The sequence below is a fragment of the Podarcis gaigeae genome (genome assembly GCF_964106915.1).
Source record: "Podarcis gaigeae genome assembly, chromosome: 1".
NCBI lineage: Eukaryota > Metazoa > Chordata > Lepidosauria > Squamata > Lacertidae > Podarcis > Podarcis gaigeae.
In genome coordinates, this window is record NC_139678.1 from 20,887,698 (window position 1) to 20,907,959 (window position 20,262).

The 20,262-nt window shown below is 46.9% G+C and overlaps 1 protein-coding gene and 1 long non-coding RNA gene across 2 annotated transcripts; one reads left to right on the top strand and one right to left on the bottom strand.

The window, feature by feature from the left end:
- Positions 1-628: 628 nt before the first annotated feature.
- Positions 629-7,403, bottom strand: LOC310839796. The gene is made up of 3 exons (XR_014561660.1): positions 7,069-7,403; positions 3,831-3,945; positions 629-1,312 (listed from the first exon to the last, which is right to left on the bottom strand). It is a non-coding gene; the product is annotated as an uncharacterized lncRNA (long non-coding RNA).
- On the top strand, positions 6,338-11,267 carry GSC (goosecoid homeobox; the record flags this gene model as incomplete). Its single annotated transcript, XM_083755483.1, has 3 exons — positions 6,338-6,725; positions 8,723-8,982; positions 10,876-11,267. The coding sequence occupies 3 exons, from the start codon at positions 6,338-6,340 to the stop codon at positions 11,026-11,028; spliced, it is 801 nt and encodes a 266-aa protein (XP_083611609.1). The 3' UTR covers positions 11,029-11,267.
- Positions 11,268-20,262: the final 8,995 nt, after the last annotated feature.

Sequence of the window (20,262 nt, forward strand, 5' to 3'; positions counted from 1 at the left end):
GCGGATACGACCCAAGTTCCATTGAACTCTCCACGGGGCTTACTTCTGAGTAGACCCCCCTCGGATTGCGCTGGCAATGTCGTCCTCTCGGTGTTTGGAATTGTGCGGATGATGGCACAGTCAAGGATAAAAATCCGGGGCGGACGCGGGGATTTAGGTTTGAGGAATGCGCAAAACCTGGACACCGAATACGCTCGGCATTCATTCCGGAATGAAATTGTTTGGCTGCTTAGAGAAATTGTGGGCTATCTTACCCCGGCGTCGCAGCGCATACCTATGAACATACTACTACCCTTTTCTTTTTTAAAAATGAGATGGCCAGCGCCTTCAGCGCCTTCCAAGCGATGGAAAATTCCTTGCGGGGAAAAATCTGCACAGTCCCTTATTGATCATCCTGCGGAGCCGAAGGCACCGGGAACGCGCTGTTCCCTTGTCTAGTATTTGGGTTCATTGCGCTGGACAAATAGGGGATCTCGCGAGGGGGTGGGAGATTGAGTAGCAAGGAAATCTGGAGAAAGGGAGAGAGTCCTTTTTCTCTTTATTTTGCAAACCCCATGGAAATAAAAGCACAGTAAGCAATCACCCTGTAGAAGGACGCTGCTTACATTGAACTAGAAGTATTCCCGTCCTTTCCAATTGAAATGTTGGTTCAGAGTGACCATCTTTTCAGCAAACCACATTTCCATAGACTCGTGCGTCGTGATTGCTTCGTGGGAAATCGTGTTTGGGTAATAATATTGAAAATCACCGCCGTGTTTACTTGATTCCTCCTCTAACAGCTCCTCCTGCCCTTGCCGAGCTCCCTCTTTCCACGCATCCTCCAGCCCACGCTGTGACTCTGGCCCCGGAAACTAACTAGCCCGACACCCGCTCGCCAGCAACGCGCCAGTCGCGCGAAATTTGCTGCGCTTTCATTTGTTATTCCAATGTCATCCTCTTCCAATGAGTGACAAGTGATTGTTTATTTAATACGGAATGTAGAACTGGGATGGGAGGCGAAAGTGAAGAAGAGGGAGAACAGAAAGGGAAACCAGAAATTCACCAAAGTCCAACCAAGTGGGGCGGTGGAGCCAGACAGGTAGTGCTTCAACTGGATGGACCACGATCCGGAGTAAGCTTGCAGGAATTACCGGCAAAAGCGAATATGCCTGTCCCAACATGTCTGTCTGCATGATGTGCGCGAGGTGAATTGGGTTCTGATTCTTGAACAATATGAAAAACGTTGAGCGCGCACAGTCATTGGAGCGGGGATTCAAAATAAAGTTGTTGTTAATGATGATGATTCTGATTCGTAATAGTCGAAAATCAAAACCTAAACAGAAATAAGATGTAAGTCTCACTGATTTCAAAAGGCTTAAATTGCAGCTAACCAATTTAGCAGGGGAATTTAAAAATAATAATAATCCTAAAACTCAATTTCTGATTTCAATGGGATTTATTTCTCAGGAAGTGTCGCTACGATTGAGGTGTTAACACACAGCCCGACCCCTAAACTCAGATGGGGCCATAATATTTTAAACCAATAAAGTTTCCAATTCAGAAACAAAAAGAAAAAAATTATGTGCTCCAGCACCACTCCCCAATTTATCGGAATGTAAGTCCCACAGAACTGAGTTCCGTGAAACTTACACCCAAGAATGCTTGCAGTACAGTGGTTCCTCGGGTTACATACGCTTCAGGTTACAGACTCTGCTAACCCAGAAATAGTACCTCGGGTTAAGAACTTTGCTTCAGAATGAGAACAGAAATCGTGCAGCTGCGGCACAGCGGCAGCGGGAGGCCCCATTAGCTAAAGTGGTGCTTCAGGTTAAGAACAGATTCAGGTTAAGAGCGGACCTCCGGAACGAATTAAGTACTTAACCCGAGGTACCACTGTATTAGGCATATTTATTTGGCTCCTAAAGTCGTTTACTTGGAAGTAAGCAGAGCCGTGGAAAACCGTTGGATTTCCTACGGATGGAGGCGATAGCTCTTTTGAGCTCAGGTAACCACAGAATTTTAAACCGAATTGGACTCCCTTTTGATATGTACTCCGATCCGTTTTCTGCTGCTTCCGACCTATATCTCGTCAGCTGCTTGTAGGTTTCTGCATGAATCAAGTACTGTACACCTTCTCCTCACCTGGCTGCTCGTTTCACGAAGGACTGCTTTGTATCCAAATATCTGTGCTGTTGACTCGCCACGGATTTTCTCATTAAAGAGCTCTTGTGTCCCGAGGAGCAATTTTCCAATGGGGAGAGGAATAAATTAAAGGGCGGGGGGAGGTATTGCTAATTATATAAACACGACCAGCCTACACGTGAACCTCCGCAGAGCTCTGCTTTTGTAATGGCCAACTCTCCCGTCCCATTGGATTAGTGAATATATTCCTTTCTCTCTCCAAAGCCTTCTATAGGCACGCAGCGAAACTGACCAGCGCTGCCTCAGTCCCTCGTTTGCGTGTTAAAAAGGCTAGAGATGTGACCGATTCGTCGCAAAACAGTCATAACAGAGCATCCGATCAGATCTTCTGTCTTCCAGTGACTTCTCCCTAATTTTCACAGGCGGCGTGCCTCTATTTATTCCACTTTTGATGCGCCACAAATTACGCACAATGTAGGTATATATGCACACGGGGAGGGGGGGGGAGAGAATCCTGCCCCTTTCAGACTCAAAAACTGTGGCATATTTTTGGTGAAAGGATCTCGACTCTGGACCTTTCTGTCCTGCATGGATGGTTAATAAAGTGAAACGCTGACCCAAGTTGAAGCACAGAGCAAAAGCGCGCGCCACTGCAGCTAAACAGCAGTTTCATGTTGCATGCCTGGGCTATAGTCGTTGGAGCCGTAGAGTCGACGTCTCGACTGCATCGGACGGGGAATGATGCGCGGGGGGGGGGGGGACTTGGGTCGCAGAAATTGCCAGTCTAGTCCCCTACTTTAAAAAATAAATAAAAACGGGCTGTGTTTATTTTTTGCTAACTAGTCTGGAGGTGCCAATCAAAGCGATGCAATCACTTTGCGGCATCGATGAAGCTGCGTTCAGTTTTGATAGATAGATGTATATACGGTACATTAATTTAGTGATTTCCACATTAAAACTTAATACTCAGGTGCTTGTTGGGGGTGGGGTGGGGGTTGCGGCAGGGGAGTAGTTGGTAAAACCGACCTCATGCCGAAATCTAAAGATTAAAAACTCTGGGGAAAGTGTCAATAAAAATGTAGTTGTGATTTTTTAAAATTTTCTAAACTACCGTAGAACTACTCAGAAAATTTTGAAGACGTTTGAAGAAAAAATACGCACAAACATACACATATTCTAATTTCTTCAAATATCTCGTGTTGGCCACAGGCATTAATGCCATACGTTTGTACTGTACTCATTTTGATTAATTGTATTTAGAAACTATATTATCTATGTACTTTTACTGAAGAGAAAAATCTCTGCCCCCAAGGAGCTTACAGTTAAAGCAGCTCCATTCATTCAGGGCCCCTTTCGCCTCTACCTAGATTTACTTGGACAGATCCAGTGCGCCTCTAAATAGACTGAAATTAAACTGCTTTCTTAGACTACTTGTCGGTCACCTGAGCTGGGGAAGCGGTGAAAACGAAGGAAGATGAAATAGAAATAACGAGAAATACACATATGATTGTGTGTGTGTCCCCTGCGACTTGAGGTTTGCTTAGACTAAGAGAGGATAAAAGAAGGCTTAGATGTCACATTTCCTATGCAAGCCTTGAGAGAAAGGAATTCTTTTGTTCAGTTTTTTTTAAGAAGAAAAATAATAATCATTTGTTCCTCGTAAACAGCCCCTAATGGCTTAGTTTTGTTTCGCGCGGACAATTTCCTACCTTCATTGATGCAGGGCTGATGGGGTAAATATTCTAATCTGATTCAGTTCACCTCCTGCAGATCGCTGGAGACAATCGTGACAGACCAAGGGTTTTGCAAATCACAAGGACCCGGCTACCAGGAGAGACGGTCGCGTTTTAATCAACAAGAGTTTTTAAAGGACTTAGCCGACCCACCCCTTCACCAGAAGGTACATGCGAAATGTAAAGAACCACATCAGCCCCAATACATACATACATACATACATACATACATACATAAATACATACAATAGTTGGAGGACTGGAAAAGAGATTTTTTTTGAGATGGTACCCCAATAGACCCTCCTTTTTCACGTTTGTCGAAAACCACATTTGAAAATATTCCCCAACATTTTGAAGGTGCAAAAGCACCATATTAATTTCTACACCTCTCCTGCAACTACTTTTTTTTTTAAGTAACCTTTACTTTGTGTGGGATGTGTGTGTGTATACCAACCTAAAGACAGTCGTAATGGCACAGATCCGCAATCCAAAATCCCAGACGAAGCTAAGAACCATTAAATCCTGTCGGTATCAATGGGTGTTATCTTGCGGCTCTTATACATGCTTACTCAAACGCTCCCCGCGGAAACCCGAGCGACTAACGCGCAGTGGCCGGGTCTTGACTTAACCTGATCGCAGCGGGCTTTTATTTCCAAGCGAAATGTGCTTCGGAGAGGTCCATTTCCGACCGCAGTCCTATGGACACTGGCCGGCTCGAGGCTAAGGATCACCGGACTCATCGGGGCTTGTTGTTGTTGTTTAGTCGTTTAGTCGTGTCCGACTCTTCGTGACCCCATGGACCAGAGAACGCCAGGCACCTCTGTCCTCCACTGCCTCCCGCAGTTTGCTCAAACTCATGCTGGTAACCTCGAAAACACTATCCAACCATCTCGTCCTCTGCCGTCCCCTTCTCCTTGTGCCCTCCATCTTTCCCAACATCAGGGTCTTCTCCAGGGAGTCTTCTCTTCTCATGAGGTGGCCAAAGTACTGGAGCCTCAGCTTCACAATCTGTCCTTCCAGTGAGCACTCAGGGTTGATTTCCTTACATCGGGGCTTACTTCTGAGTAAACCTGCAGAGGATGGCCTTATGGGCCTTTCTTTCCGTCCGCGGCATCCTTCACGCCTATAACCATGTCGCCATAGACGGCAACAGACTGAGCACCAAATCGTTCACGAAATAAGAGTTTTGCTAGGTAGGAAGTTCAGCGAAACATTATTTCGAATATATATGTTCGGGTTCAGGGGAGCGGTGGGGGGTTCAGCTGGGGGTGGGGCAGAAAAAATGGGATAAAGGAACACACTCTATGCAACATATGTATCAGTGACCGGAATGGCTAAAGGGAAGGAAACGCTACGCTCTTTGAAGCAAGGGGTTTACCGTCGAGTAAAGACAAAGCCGATCGGGGAGGGGCTGTAATGGACTAAAGATGAATATTCTAAATCTTGTTTCCCCACTTTCACTCTTCCTCCCGTCCCCCCCTCCCCCGCACGCATTTCTTGCAAGAACTCGGGAACGTCTAACCCCGATCCCAAGCTCATTTATGGACGGCAGGGAAGTCGCCCTTTCGGATCGCGACAGAAGCTGATGAATTAGCAAACAGCCTCTTCAGCAGAAAAATAAGCGGGGCACTTTCGGAGCCGGCCGGGAGCTGGTGTTAGGCGATTCTCCGCAATAACATTAACCAGATTAACCCGGGCAACAATTAGCGAGGGAGGGCAGCAAACAGCGAGAGATCAACCCTAAATCGCGGGGGGGGGGGCGGGGTGCGAGGAGCGAGCTCGCCGAGAGCTGGGAAGAGGCGAGAGGCGGGGAAAAAAAGGAGAGATCCGCTAATGGAAAGGATTACGTTAATTTCGTTAATTCTTAATGCACAGAGACCCGTCTCTCTCCCTTTCCCTCCTCCCCCAGACGCGCCCACCAGCCCCACCCCTCCACTTTCCCTCCTCCCCACCGCCACCATCTCTGCTGACTTTACTTTGGTAAAGATGGAAAGGGGGGGGGGCGAAGAGAGAGAGAAATCTGGTTTTATTTGTGATCTGATCTATAACCAGGAACTAAATCCAGGATGACGTCGCCGGGGTATAAAAAAGGAAAGAGGGTCGGGGTGGAGTAGAGACTCCCATGCAGTTGAGATCTGAGGAGGAAACGGACCAGAGGGGAGGAAAGGGGGAGTGGAGAGGAGGAGGAGGAGGAGGAAAAAGAGGAGGGGGAGAAGCGCGCAAAGTGACCAGGAAGGGCCTCTCCTGGCTCGCTTGCTTTCAAAAAAGAAAGCGCTGGCGGACAGACCCCCCCTCCCTCCCCCTCCCCCAAATAAGCCTGGCGCCCCGAGCCTGGGGAAACCTCAGTCCGCGTTTTTCCTCGGCTCCGCCGCCGCGCACGCTCCGCTCCGCTCCCCCTCCGCCGCCGCCTTGCTGAGCGGAGCTTCTCCTTGGCTCCGTCGGCCCCCGCCCGCCCTCCCTCCGAGCCGCGCGCTTTGGGGGCTATGCCTGCGGGCATGTTCAGCATCGACAACATCCTGGCGGCCAGACCCCGCTGCAAGGAGTCGGGGCTGCTCCAGCAGCAGCAGCAGCAGCAGCAGCAGCAAGCGGCGCCTCAGCCGAGCGCGCCGTCGGTGGTTTTCTCGACCAGCCTGCACGGCGGGGACTCGCTGTACGCCTCGGCTGCCGCCGCCGGCGGAGACTACGGCGGATATTACTCGCGGGCGGTGGCCCCGGCCTCCAACCTGCCCGCGCTGGGCGGATCTCGACTGGGAGGCTATGGCAACTATTACTACGGGCAGCTGCACGTCCAGGCGTCCGCCGTGGGGCCGCCTTGCTGCGGCGCGATGCAGCCCCTGGGCGCGCAGCAGTGCTCCTGCGTCCCGGCAACAGGTAAGGCAATAAGAATGCTAATATTATAATAATATTAACCCTCCCAGTACTAACTGCCCTATTCACTTTCAACCCAGAGGGATGAGGAGGGAATGTAAAAGAGAGAATCAAAGTTAATCACCACTCCCCGTACTTTTTTCGCTTATTTCGCTTATGTTTACGCGCGCTCCTCCCAGCGCTTCCAGACTTTCCTTTGCGCTTGGATAATGATTGAGTAATGGCCGTCATTTACAGGACGAGGCTCCGCCGCCGCCGCCGCTCCTCTCCTCTCCTCTGCGCGGTGGGGAGAACGGTCCCCTGTGGACTTTCGTTCGTGGGAATGAAGAATAGCCCATTCACTTACAATGAGGGGAATTTGCAAGGGTGTGGGAAGCGGGGAGCTCAGTTTGCTGCTGGTGACCCCGTGCATTAAGGCTGCTTCTGTAAGGCACAGCTAGTCCCGTCCGGGATTCTGTTGCCTGGTCACTCCACGGCGTGACAGAATGCTGCGAAGCAGCGATACATTCCTTCGCATTGGCTGAAAGTGACGTTCCATATTCGAACCAAGATGGCTTGTGATCGAAGTCGGTTTGTGTTGAGAGTTGAGCTGGTTGGGTGCAGTTCTCTGAAGCGGCGTTTCCCCGTCCCTTCGCTTCCCACCCTTAAGACATATACCCGCTCTGACGACCCGCTCAGAAACGCAGGTTTGGAATCCTTACAACTTCCAACATTCCTGGGAGTATTTAGATTGACTTCTGAGTAAAGCTGCTGTCCTAAAGCATATTTATGTGGCCGTCAATACAATTAAAGTAAGTGGGACTTGCTTCTGAGTAAACAAATGCTGCAAGCGTCTTTAGGATTGGAGTGTAAACTTCTGAGGCGGCGACCTGCTCTCCTTAATTTACTTTCAACTTTCCAGTCCTATTTTTAAAATAAGTATTTTTTTAGTCCCACTGAATTAAATAAAACTTCCAAGAAAATATATCTGAGATCGAGATGTAAATCACTCCATAATAAAATAAACAAATCTGGCAAACCTGATTTTTGAAGTCAACCAACGGGCAAATCCGATCCACACCTAGTTAAAATGTGGGGGGTTTTTTTGGGGGGTGAACCTGATTCAAAATACAATCCTCAACACATTTATTTAGGACAAAGTTAAATGTCACTGAATTTAGTGGGGCTTCCTTCCACTGACATCTGATTAGGTTGCTAACCTGGTTGAAGGCAATGAGATTATTCTAAAATACATAGAAGGAAACGTTAGTTTATTAATTGAACTTCCCCCCCAAAATATGTGAGGGTCAGGGGCACAGTTCAAGTTCGGTTATTAATCCTGTTCAGTTTGAACTGATTTTGTTTGGATGGCAATGGAGATTACAGTTGTACCCCAACTTCCCTCCAATGAGTTAGGTGGGGGCATATATTGATGGGCTGGTAAAAAATCCCCGCACTTTAACGTGATCCCACGTTAAAGTTGTGGGCTGTTTTTTTGGGCTCCTGGGTGAATTCAGCGGGGATTTATTGCTTCGTCGTTGAGAGGCTTGAACCCTAGTTTCTGACCCGCTTAAGCGGCCCTAGCCGGTGAGCTAAATGCATGCCCCCTAATGCGTAAACTCCACTGAACTAAAGTGGAGAGTGAAACGCCATCGGACTCAGTGGGACGTATTCACGTGTCTATCTGTGTCTATCATTTTGGAGAGGGTCACGTGTGGAGTGGCAGTCAGCATTTTCTCCATGTGTGAATGAGACCTGCTTCCGTCTTCCAGGGCAAATCTGGAGTAAGCGGGATGGGCGTGCGCTGCAGCATCCCTGCAAAAGTTAGTGGGAGTTTTCACCAAACTGAAACTTCCAAATTTGCTCCATAGCCTTTAATCAGCTTCTTCGTGGCCTTTTGCCCCTGGTTGGTAACTGGTTGGTAACTCTTGGAGTTGGCAGGCCGTGCTTTTTCGTGGGCTCCCAATCCAGCTCAAACGGTACCATATCACCTCCTTTCGCCCCTCTCCCTTTCTCTCTAGGCTACGAAGGGACCGGGTCCGTCCTGATGTCTCCGGTGCCCCATCAGATGCTGCCGTACATGAACGTGGGCACCTTGTCCCGGACTGAGTTGCAGCTGCTGAACCAGCTGCATTGCCGTCGGAAAAGGAGGCACCGCACCATCTTCACGGACGAACAGCTGGAGGCTCTGGAAAACCTCTTCCAGGAAACCAAATACCCAGATGTGGGCACTAGGGAACAGCTGGCCAGGAGGGTCCATTTGCGGGAGGAGAAAGTGGAGGTAATTGGAATGGGCTTCTGGGCTTCATTGCAAAATGCAGGCGGAGGGAGACCGGGGGCCGTTTCTTCCTTATGCCATCCAAGGGGAGGGTGAGTGATGGTGGGGGTGGGAGGGAGATAAGCAACCCGTAGATTTCCAAAGGAGGGGGAAGTTTGCGTCTTAAACCGACTGCAAACTCGCTTCTGTATTTTATGCAGCGCCTGGCACGTCCTTGGTGAGGCTTACTCAGTAGTAGCAGTAGGACTTAGTACTCAGTAGTAGCAGTTACTCAGAAGACTGAGTAGTGCAGCAATTCTGTACCTAGTTTACCTGGGAGTAAGTTCCGTTGAGCTCTGTGATGCTTACTTCTGAGTAGACATGCATAGGATTACTCCGCAATTCTCCTTACCATTGTCATTCGGCCCCAATCCTGCACTGTTTACCCTCAAGTGAACGCAACTGATTTAAATGAAACGTAATTTTAAGTATGTGTGTTGAGGACGCGTTTTAGGCAATGGGATCAACAATTCAGCGGGTCCCTGGATCGCAGCTTCAGTTCCGCAGATTCCCAACTTGGACGGGCACTTTGCATACTCAGCGTGCTCAGTACTATTCGCGTGGCGCGACCCACAACTTTGAGAGTTTAACCCTAAAGCAGTAAGTTTAATGGAACTTATTCCTTGATGAGTGTGGTAGGAATTGCAGCTTCCCTCCACTTCAGATTTAGTTTTAAGAGGCACCGAGTCCCCCTCTTAATACTTTGGGACTTCGGTTTGGACGGTGACTTCTGTGTTCACTGGATTGTAGACTAGGCTTGCCTGTCTAAAGACAACCGAAGTACTTGCTCACAACAACTGCACTTATTTATAGAGCCCGGCAGTGTACTAGGCCCAGAGTAAAACAGTACTAGGCGGTCCTGGGAGGCGTCGGCACGCCGATCCTACACGCATTTGGTGTAAGCAAGTCCCTTTGAATGCGGGGAGACGGGCAACTGCGTCCGATCTTGGCCCGGGACATCCTGTGCCAGGTAACGGAGAGAGAAGGGGGTGGGGGTGCAGAGCTAGACAACGCCATCCAACTTGCCTCTGTAGCTGCGATGCAAAATGCCTCGCTTCTTAAGCGTTCGCTTCCCAGGTTTTAAGATGCAACTCGCTCTGCTGGTCAAATGTATTTTTTTTTGCAGGAGCTAAGCACTTTAGGCAGAACATATCAAACCTGTATTTTGTACAACTTCTGACACACCCTTCGCCCTAAAATCCTGGGAACAGTAGGATAACCAACAGTGCTATTTGGATAAACTAATGGTAACACTCCCCATCCTTCCGCTGTCAGTCCTGCAGTGTTGGCTTGAAAATAACCCCGGTTGCACTGCGATCCTGTAAGGTATAACACTTCCCAGGTGCGCGGAAGCAACTGCAGCCGCCGTCGAAGTAGCTCAACCGGGAGTTGAGGTTGCGCGGGGGAATGATGTTAGATTCTATCTTTTGCGCATACGCGCAGCGAAATGCAAGACCCGTCTTTTAGTTCGCGGCTCTGTGTTGAAGCTCTAGGCTGCGTAGCATCTTGTTCAGACGGTAATCTGTTCACACATGCATGTTTACGTCATCGGGGTGTGTGAACCGATTCCACCAGAGGAAGCATTACGTTTGAGATGGCGTGGCATCTAGTGATAGGAGAACTCGATCCCAGTGCAATCCTATACATGCCTACTCAAAAGTCCCATTGAGTTCCCAGGGAAGTAGGTATAGTATTGCCGCTTTTGTGGCGTTAGATCCGTAACGGCTGGTTCGCACGTGCAGCGTCAGAGCTCCATGCTGCTGCAGCAGCCGTGCAAAACTGAAAGACGCGGGGCAAACAGTGTTGTTGCAAGTATTGACACCTTCCCCTCTCCTCCTTCACTTCCTCGAATGGCAGGTTTGGTTCAAGAACCGCCGGGCTAAATGGAGAAGGCAAAAGAGGTCTTCTTCGGAGGAGTCAGAAAATGCCCAGAAATGGAATAAAGCTTCCAAAACATCCCCAGAGAAGAGACAAGAAGAAAGCAAAAGCGATTTGGACTCCGACAGCTGATACCTTTCCCCCCACCCGGAGGATAAATTTGCTGGGCCGGCGGAATGGACATAGCTTGCCTGCACAACTTGCACCGAGAAGGAAGATGCTTAAGAATTCTTGCACAGACTCTGCCTATGCAGGAGGAGGGAAAGGAGGACCGTATAAATATATAAATATATCTATCTGTATATAATGTACACATGACGACCCTGGGAGCGATCCCTTTTAAATAAAGCGTGTTGCGGAGGTGTTGCACAGGTGGGTGTTTGGGGTCGCTTGCTTTGTTTGGGTTTCTCTGACAGACCCGGCTCCGAAGAATCACAGGCAGGGTGGGGCCCACAGCCTTGTTTAGTCTGCTGCTCTTTTTTTGTTTGGTTTGGTTTCCATTGTTTTGGCTGGCTGGGTTAGGAAGAAGGCGGGGTGGGGAGAACGGAGACATAAAGCTGCGCTATTGGTTATTGATTCCCAACTCTGGGAAAGCGATGCTGGCTTTATGCGCTTAGAAGGGAGAGGTTGCAAGGCTGCAAATGCGTACAGAACAGCACACACTTCCTTGCCAGTAAGCCCCCTCGAACTTCTGGGACTTGAACTCCCGAGCAAAGGTGCGCGCTGGGATCCTCTGGGATCTTCAGCAGGGCTCCCCAAACGAAAACCACACTCAGTCCATTAGGATTTATTCCCTTAAACGTGCCTAGGAAGGCCGCTTTCTCAAAATAATCCAGGCTCGCAGAGGACATTAATCCCAGGCAAACGGCAGTCAAGTTCAGCGAAAGTTGTCCGAGTTTAAACATTTTACCTTTTCAGTGGAACACAATAATGGCCTTTAACTTGACCGGGCTGTAAAACTGAAAAGAGATCTGGGCTTGCTTGCTCCGATTAACGATAGGAAGTGGCAAAACTCCGAAACCGCACCTCTCTTTTTTTCTGTCCGCGGGAGTGCGTCTCGTCGATTGCAATGGGACTTATTTCCAAGGAAGTTTACTTAGGATCTCTGCCTTCAATTAAAACGGGAAAGGAGGAGAGCAGAAGGGATAAAGGAGCTGCTGGCTTCTTTAAACCTGATCTTGAAATGGTGGGGAGACGCAGAACTTTCCTGGGTTTCTGGTAAGACTTTTTATTGAGACCGGGATTTTACCAGGGATTTAAACTGGGCCTTCCAGCGCGCAAGGCAGATGTCCGCTCTGCCGCTGAGCCACGGTCGTTTCCCCAAAGGCTTTAACGTTTGTTTATTCCCTTTGGCAGTATCTGATCTGGAGGGGTGCGGGGGAAACCCACAAAAGCAGCTGAACGTTTTACTGCACTTTCCCCTTTCCTAGTAACCAGCTTCATTTAACGCTGCTAGGGAAACGATGGTGGGAAGCGCAGAGATTGCTGAACGCCACTTATTCCATAGTTTAGCACGCGAAGGAATTGCCGAGCAATCCGAAAACCGCAGCATCTCTCTCCCTATTTCCTCACGAATGATAATATCGGAAAAGGTATCGTTGTTGAGGCATCTGAGGCCAAACCAAGACTCGTTGGAGAGGGTTGTGCGACCGCGAGCAATACCAATCAGCTGCTTATCGCATTTGGTTTTGTATTTCCCCCCACATGTCTGCACTGTTCCTTAGCGGACGAAATCAGCCTATTTACAAAAGGGATGAATTATCTGCCTCCTTGAATCCGGAATCCCGATTGCGATCTTAGCTGATAGCCAGTGTTAATGTTCCGTCAACATTTTGCGCTGTGAATGCCACCTCTCAGGTTTATTAAGCTTGCTGAGCATAGTCAGACAGACCCATTGAAATGAATGAAGGTGACTGAGCGAGTTCCGTTAATTTCAATAGGTCTACTCTGAGTAAAATTTAGTTGACTGCCACTCAGAGATTCAAGCGTGAATCTGCCCAGGCACATACCTTTCAACCCCCCCCCCCAAATTATTGAGCACCTGCCACGAGTGACGCAAGTCATCTGTGAAGGGCCACGTGAAGACTCAATAATCTTGTCCCCTCTTAACCTTTCTCTTGACCCGAAACAGGGCTACAAGCCTATACCCACTTACCTGCGAGTAAGCCCCACTGCGTTCAGTGGGATATACCTCTGAGTAGACATAGGATTGCGCTTTAAGTATCGTCGATCACCTGTTTCCTGAAGGGACAAAGACCACACACATGCTTTCAAAAAGCACACTTCAATTGTATCCATTTATCCACAAAAATAAGCACCACTGGGTTCAATGGAGCCTACTCTCCGGTAAGTGTGTAATGTTACCTGGGCCCCTTCTTCCCAGTTAACAAGAGCCTTGCAAAGCGTGCAGGATTGGGGGCGGGGCGGGGCGTGGTTGCTTGTGTAGGTGCTTTTCTCTTTTTGCATCCCGAAAAAGATCCTACCATTCAAACGATCAGAGCGTCAGGGTCAGTCCTCTGGTCCCTCTTCACTGGCTCCAGGGCGAAAGGTCCGCTCAGCTGGCGATAGCTGGCGATGGGTCCGCTCAGCTAGAACCCCACGGGATCCAGTGTTGTCAATATGTGCATTAGAATCATGGAAACAGCAGCCATGGAATGCACATTTCCATGCTCTGAGCATTGGCTAGCGTGCACAATGAAGACTCAACACTGGCAGGCAATGGTGGAGAGCAATACGTAAGCCCTCCTCTCCTTTAAACTGCTTGGAAAGAACTTGCCCAATAAGTCATGTGACCAATGCCATGATGTGTCATTAATCACCTTCCCAAATCTTGCTCCTTACCCAACCCACAATTCTGGAACAGCTTCCTCCTTTAAAAAAACAAAACAAAAAAAAACCACAAATCAAATTGAAGGAGAGTGAAAGTGCCCCTGTTAGGAACAGAGGGTGTTGCCTTAAGTTACACCCACTCAGATCGTTGGTTCAGGGGATATTATTCAGACAGAGGATATTATTATTATTATTATTATTATTATTATTATTATTATTATTATTATTCCACCTTTTTACTTGACAGGAACTCAAGTAAAGGTTTACAGCTAAGGGCTTACAGCTACAGGCTTACAGCTAAAACAGAAACAGCTAAAAACATAGGAAAAAGCAATCATTAAAAAACAATTAAACATTAATAAAATATGCACACACACAAAACAAACAGATCATTACAATAAGATATCTACACTTTCCCACCCTTATATCTGCAGAAAGAAAACTACAATAAAAAGTCTAAACAAAAGACACATTGCATAAAATGTTCTCATCATATTCCCCACCCTAATTGGAGATGTGGGGAATCAAACCTGCAGTCTTGTGCGCACAAGGCTTGCTCTCTTTCACTGAGCTATGGCTCTTTCCTTCAGTGTCATTACATGAAATCTATGTTTCTATTGATTGGTTTTATTGTACACAAGTCTACTCCCCACACTTTCTTACACTATTCTACTTGAAACCTGGCTCCTCAGGATTCACACCTCCAGAACAGCAGCCCAGAGCCTTCTCCCTCAGCAAGTTTGATGTGGATTAGAGCCAAGAGTTTGTCAGGCAGCCTCCCTGACCCATGGCGAGATGGGCTTTAAAAGAGACGGGAAAGGCTACAATAAAATGTGCAACTTTTTTGTGTTCCTGTTTCATAAGGGCCTGGGGAGAAACAACTAATCAACCAAATAAATCCAAATTAAGGAGTGACCAGAACAGTTCCATACTACAGTGGTAACATGGGTTACAGACGCTTCAGGTTACAGACGCTTCAGGTTACAGACTCCGCTAACCCAGAAATAGTACCTAGGGTTAAGAACTTTGCTTCAGGATGAGAACAGAAAATGTGTGTCAGCAGCGGGAGGCCCTATTAGCTAAAGTGGTGCTTCAGGTTAAGAACGGACCTCCAGAACAAATTAAGTTCTTAACCCGAGGTACCACTGTATATGTTGCACCTTAAAGAGCTTTTAAATTAGCACCCTAAAATATTTGACCCCATTGCAGGATATTTGATCTCTTCTTCAGGCCAGGCTCCCGGGAAGAAGTCACAGTGATACCTGGACCTTAATGTTCATATTCAGGTTGTGGAATATTCTCAGTTCTCCTTCCAGCATATTATCTGGACTTATACCTGACGTCATCCTATACATGTTTACTCAGAAGTAAGTCCAATGGCATCCAATGGAGCTTGATCCCAAATAAGTCTTCTGGCCTCCATTGAGCATCATAAGGTGAATAATGGGATGCAAAATGCACCTTGGAAAGCCTCTGGATTGAGAAATGGCAATGTGAAGTGGCCTATATACCTTTCTGTACTATTCTCTAGCACCATTATGATGGGACTGTGGACCTCCTGACCCCTGACTATTGGCTGTGCTGGGTGGAGCTAATGGGTGATGGAATCCAGCAATACCTGAAGGAAGGGGGGGAGCATAGGAAATATTATTCTAGCTCAGTATTTTGCATACACCACCTATTCCCATTCTTAAAATGCAAACAATATCAGGAGCTCAAAGTTCATGAAAACAAACCACCCTCATGTAGCAGTAATAATTGTTGTGAAATATGGTGTAATTGGAAATCCCAAATTCTGCATATCTACTTGCTCCATAGTAATGCTGAACAGGACTTTCTGTGCGCCTATCCCTTTTCTGTGAAGCAGGATTCCTGCTGAGATAGGACAGGAAACTACTATCACTACTTTTCAGAAACAGGTGAAGACAGTTTTTTTCTGACAAGCTTTCACAGCTGGAAGGATAGGTGTTTATTTTTGCATTGTTTTAAAACTCGTATTCTGTTGGCTTTAAAAAAAAAATAAAGGTAAAGGATCCCTGACAGTTAAGTCCAGTCGTGAACAACTCTGGGGTTGTGGCACTCATCTCGTTTTACTGGCCGAGGCAGCCGACGTTTGTGCGCAGACAGTTTATCTGGGTCATGTGGCCAGCATGACTAAGCCGCTTCTGGCAAAACCAGAGCAGTGCATGGAAATGCCATTTACCTTCCTGCCAGAGTGGTACCTATTTATCTACTTGCATTTTGATGTGCTTTCAAACTGCTAGGTGGGCAGGAGCTGGGACGGGAGCTTACCCCATTGCAGGGATTCAAACCGCTGACCTTCCGATCGGCAAGAAGTTATTTTTGTTATGTTTTGTACATTGCCTTGCGATATGTATGTGTAGGGCAATTAATTACTCAGTGCAAAGACGCATGGAAATGCAAATTTATTTATGCTGCACACAGTCATAGATCATGGCAATAATAGTAAAAAGAACCCCAAAACACTAAACACCACCTCCACCACTAGCAGAGAATTGGTGCCACCATTGGTGCCCATTTCCAGTAAGATCTTGTGGAGTGTGTCAGATCTCATAAGATTTTAGTGAGATCTCATGAAATCTCTCCAGAAATCAGTGCTGATGCAGGACCTACATTTCTGCAGGTCGCAGTAGGGTGGACGGCATGGCACAGAAATGGTGGCAGAGTGGAGTAAAATGAGACACGCTGTCCCTGCATAGATGCATGTTCCAGTCATGGCTAAGAAGCAAACTTTCTAAATAACTGAGCCCTAGAACAATCGAACAACAGTGGGAGCATCTCACTGCAATCATAGCCTGCTTATGGGATTCCCAGAAGCATCTGGCCTTTGGCCTGATCCAGCAGGGCTCTTTGGTTCTTATGCACTTACTTTATATCCTGCCTTTCCTTCACAAAGCTCTAGGTGGTGTACATCAGGTTCCTTGCTAGATGGCCTCCATACTTTGATCAGATTCAGAATGAGATCAAACCTACTTAGCTCCAGCAAATTTGTCACTTCATGCCTTCAAGCAATCCCCACTGTATTTATCAAATGCTTTTTTTTATTAAAACAAACAAACAACCCCCATACCATTATATACCAACTGCCAAATAGTGTTGAATATTAAATATTATTGCATGCCAACCACCAGATACTGTTAGTGGTTCTCAAATATCTTGCAATCAAAGTTTAAGGAGGGATTTGTTTGCAAGGGGGCCATGCTGAATAAGATATCATAGGCTAAGGTATAAACACTGATAAACTTGGACCGTAAGGAATATTGTCCAGATCTAACTGTTAGTGGTGCAGCTGCACTACTCACGAAACTCCCCAGTGATCCGTACCATAAAGAATTGTGGCCTGTACCATAGCCTTGGAAATGCAAAGGGCAGGGTCAGTTATATTACTTCCATATTTTCTTCAAAATTATAAAACTGTGTTATCTGCCCTGCCTCATTTTAGTGAAATATTTTCATGAAATAACACTGTTTGGCACATGTACGATGGCAAGAATTCAAAATTTGACAAAAGTTTTGAGCTCATTAACTTCTTTCATAGTATTGGCAAGGAAGGTAGATTTTGCAACTGGAAAAAGCTTGATTTTTTAAATACAAAAATAGCAAACTAAGGGTTTTTTGAGAACACAGTGATAGAATGTAAGCCCTCCAGTGTCTCTTAATCCTTATTTCTCTTCTAGCCATAATGAAAAATTTCCTCAGACTTGTTTAATAACATTTTTTTAAAACAAAAAAGCTACTGCCATTAAGTGATATCTGCACCAGAGTCATCCTATAGCAGGGGTCCCCAAACTAAGGTCCACGGGCTGGACAAGGCCCGAGGGACTCGTTTATCCAGCCCGCAGCGATCCCTGCCGCCCGCTGCTGCCACCTGCTTTTACTGGCGCTGCGCTGCACGGCCGCCCACTTCTGGGTCGAAGGAGCACTGGAAATAGCTTGTGCGCATGCGCAAGCGTTATTTGTGCATGCACATGCACTATTTATTGTGCACATCCGGGTCAGAGGAGGCCCGTGCACATGCATACAAGCTATTTCCAGTGCTCCTCCAACCTGGAAGTGCACCGGAAATAGTGTGTGTGTACGCGTATGGGCATGCGACCTCCGGCCCGCTGCACAATCAGTGCTGGAGACACTGGCCCAAGGCACGGTACATTTGCTGACCCCTGTCCTATAGCCATCGTTGATACCTTGGAGGAAGGAGAAAAATGCAGCCAGCATTTCCCCTCTGATAACTTGAGGCATAAGTTTGTGTTAGTATGGAACGGGATGATGAGGGGTTGAAGCTATCCATACACACTGGTTTCTAAACATTTGGAAGTAAAGGTAAAAAGGTCAAGGACCCCTGGACGATTAAGTCCAGTCAACTGCACACAGTAGTAGTGGCTGGATCCAGACCAGCTGTTCCACAAACAGAAGGGCTCCCATGCACAGAAGTGAGTCAGATCCAGTGGAATCTCCTGCTCTGTGAACGATACATTTCTGGATCTGCTGGTGGGAGGGAGAGACACAATTCTTGCCGATGCCCCTCTGTTCCTGGAGCTACCAGCACCACCACCCACACTGTTTGGGAGCCCCCCACCCACAACCCTCTGGAGAAGAATTTGTGGGCACAGGGGGCTGCAGAGGAAGAGAAAGGACTAAAGTTGTTTCTTGTGCTCTCTTCTCTATTACTACTCAGGTGTTTCTGTGCGCTCTGGCTTCTGTCACCATGTTCCAGTGCACCAGAAGCGGTTTAGTCATGTTGGCTACATAACCTGGAAAGCTGTCTGTGGACAAACGCCGGCTCCCTCGTCCTGAAGCAAGATGAGTGCCGCACCCCATAGTCACCTTTGACAGGACTTAACCAGGGGTCCTTTACCTTTTACCTTACTACTCAGATGTAATGTCCTCTGGGGTCAATAGGGCTTGGTAAGTATATACTGTGGGTGCTTGGGTTGCAAATGTGATCTGTGCGGGAAGCACATTCGCAACCCGCAGCATTCGCAACCTGTGTGCATGCGCGGGTTGTGATTCAGTGCTTCTGCACATTTCTGGTACTTCTGGGTTTTGGTGTATCCATAACCCAAAAAAATGTTACCTGAAGCATCTGTAACCCGAGGTATGACTGTATAAATTTCAGCAGGAACAAAATAGGCAAGGACCTAGCACTGGATCAGCTTTTGGTTAAGAGAATGTCACTCTTTTAAATACACCAAACAAAGAAGCAAATGGTATTAGGATTAGTGGAATCACTGGAAAAGGTGGAAAACTCGCCCATGCCAAAGAGAGTCTGTAATATTTCTGCATCGCAATGTGCATTTTTATAGGTCTTCTGGGTTTTATCTGCAAGATAGTATAAGTGAACAAAACCCCTAGGAGATTTGAAGTGCATTACACTTCAAATGTCTATATTCCATTTATGCCATGTGTTTTCTTACTTTGCAGACGCTGGAAGTCTTGAATGAATGCAACTAAGAGTGTTAATCAATTTAGTTTCAGTCTCCAGGGTTCCCACTTACCCACGCCTGACGTTAAGGCTGCAATAGGACAACAATTGTAGCTGCAGTTTGTTGGCCTGGAAGTGCACACTTTCAGGACTTAATATCATGTAAAATATGGTCACTTCCAAACTTCTAATATCCATGGGAGGCGGGGAAAGCAGGGCAGATGCTGGAAATTAATTTAATTCTTACAGGGTATGACTAAGTTATGAACCAATACATAAAGAGTGCACAGAAAAAAAGTGTTTGTGAATTACAAAATAAGGTGTATGACTGTACCATGCAATTGGATTTCATAATTATGAAATATAGGCTGAAATTCTACACACACTTCCTGGAGGTAGGTCTCATTACATCCAATGGTGATTATTTCTCAGTAGACATGCACAGGGTTGCAGTGTCAGCTTTAAGCAAAGGATGTTAGCTTTCTTTCTTTAACAAATATTAATTGGGGGCCAATTTGCTTAAAGTGTGACTTACAGATATCAGCTGCTGATATTATATTTGTTATTATGTATTTCATAATGATTGCCTAAGAGACCCACTTTAAGCAAGCTGGCTCAGAATTAATTTCCTTTATGAAATAACCCATATTATAAATCACCGGACTCAATCACAGTAACCACCATATTGCAAAGATCTCTCTCTTTCTTTGTGTGTACATATATTCATTTCACAGATTTTATGTATTTATATCTGAGCATTTCCACCTGACTTTTCCATTAAAGGAAAATGTCCCAAATAGTTTACCAAATGTGTAAATACCCAATGAACAGACAGTGCTCATGCTACTAGATGTCCCTGTTCCCAATGCCCTCCAGAAGCTGTTAGACTCCAGCTCCCATCAGCCCCAGACAGAAGGACCAATGGTCAGGGATGATAGCAGCTGTAGTCCAACAATGCCCGGAGACTCCTCATTAGCTACAACTGGCCCACAGAAAGCTCTATGGATACTGATGTCCTGAAAGTGGGGGTCCACCAGCCGTGTGCAGGAAACGCCATATTTCAGGTCAGTGTTGTAGTATGGAAAGGGAAGCTG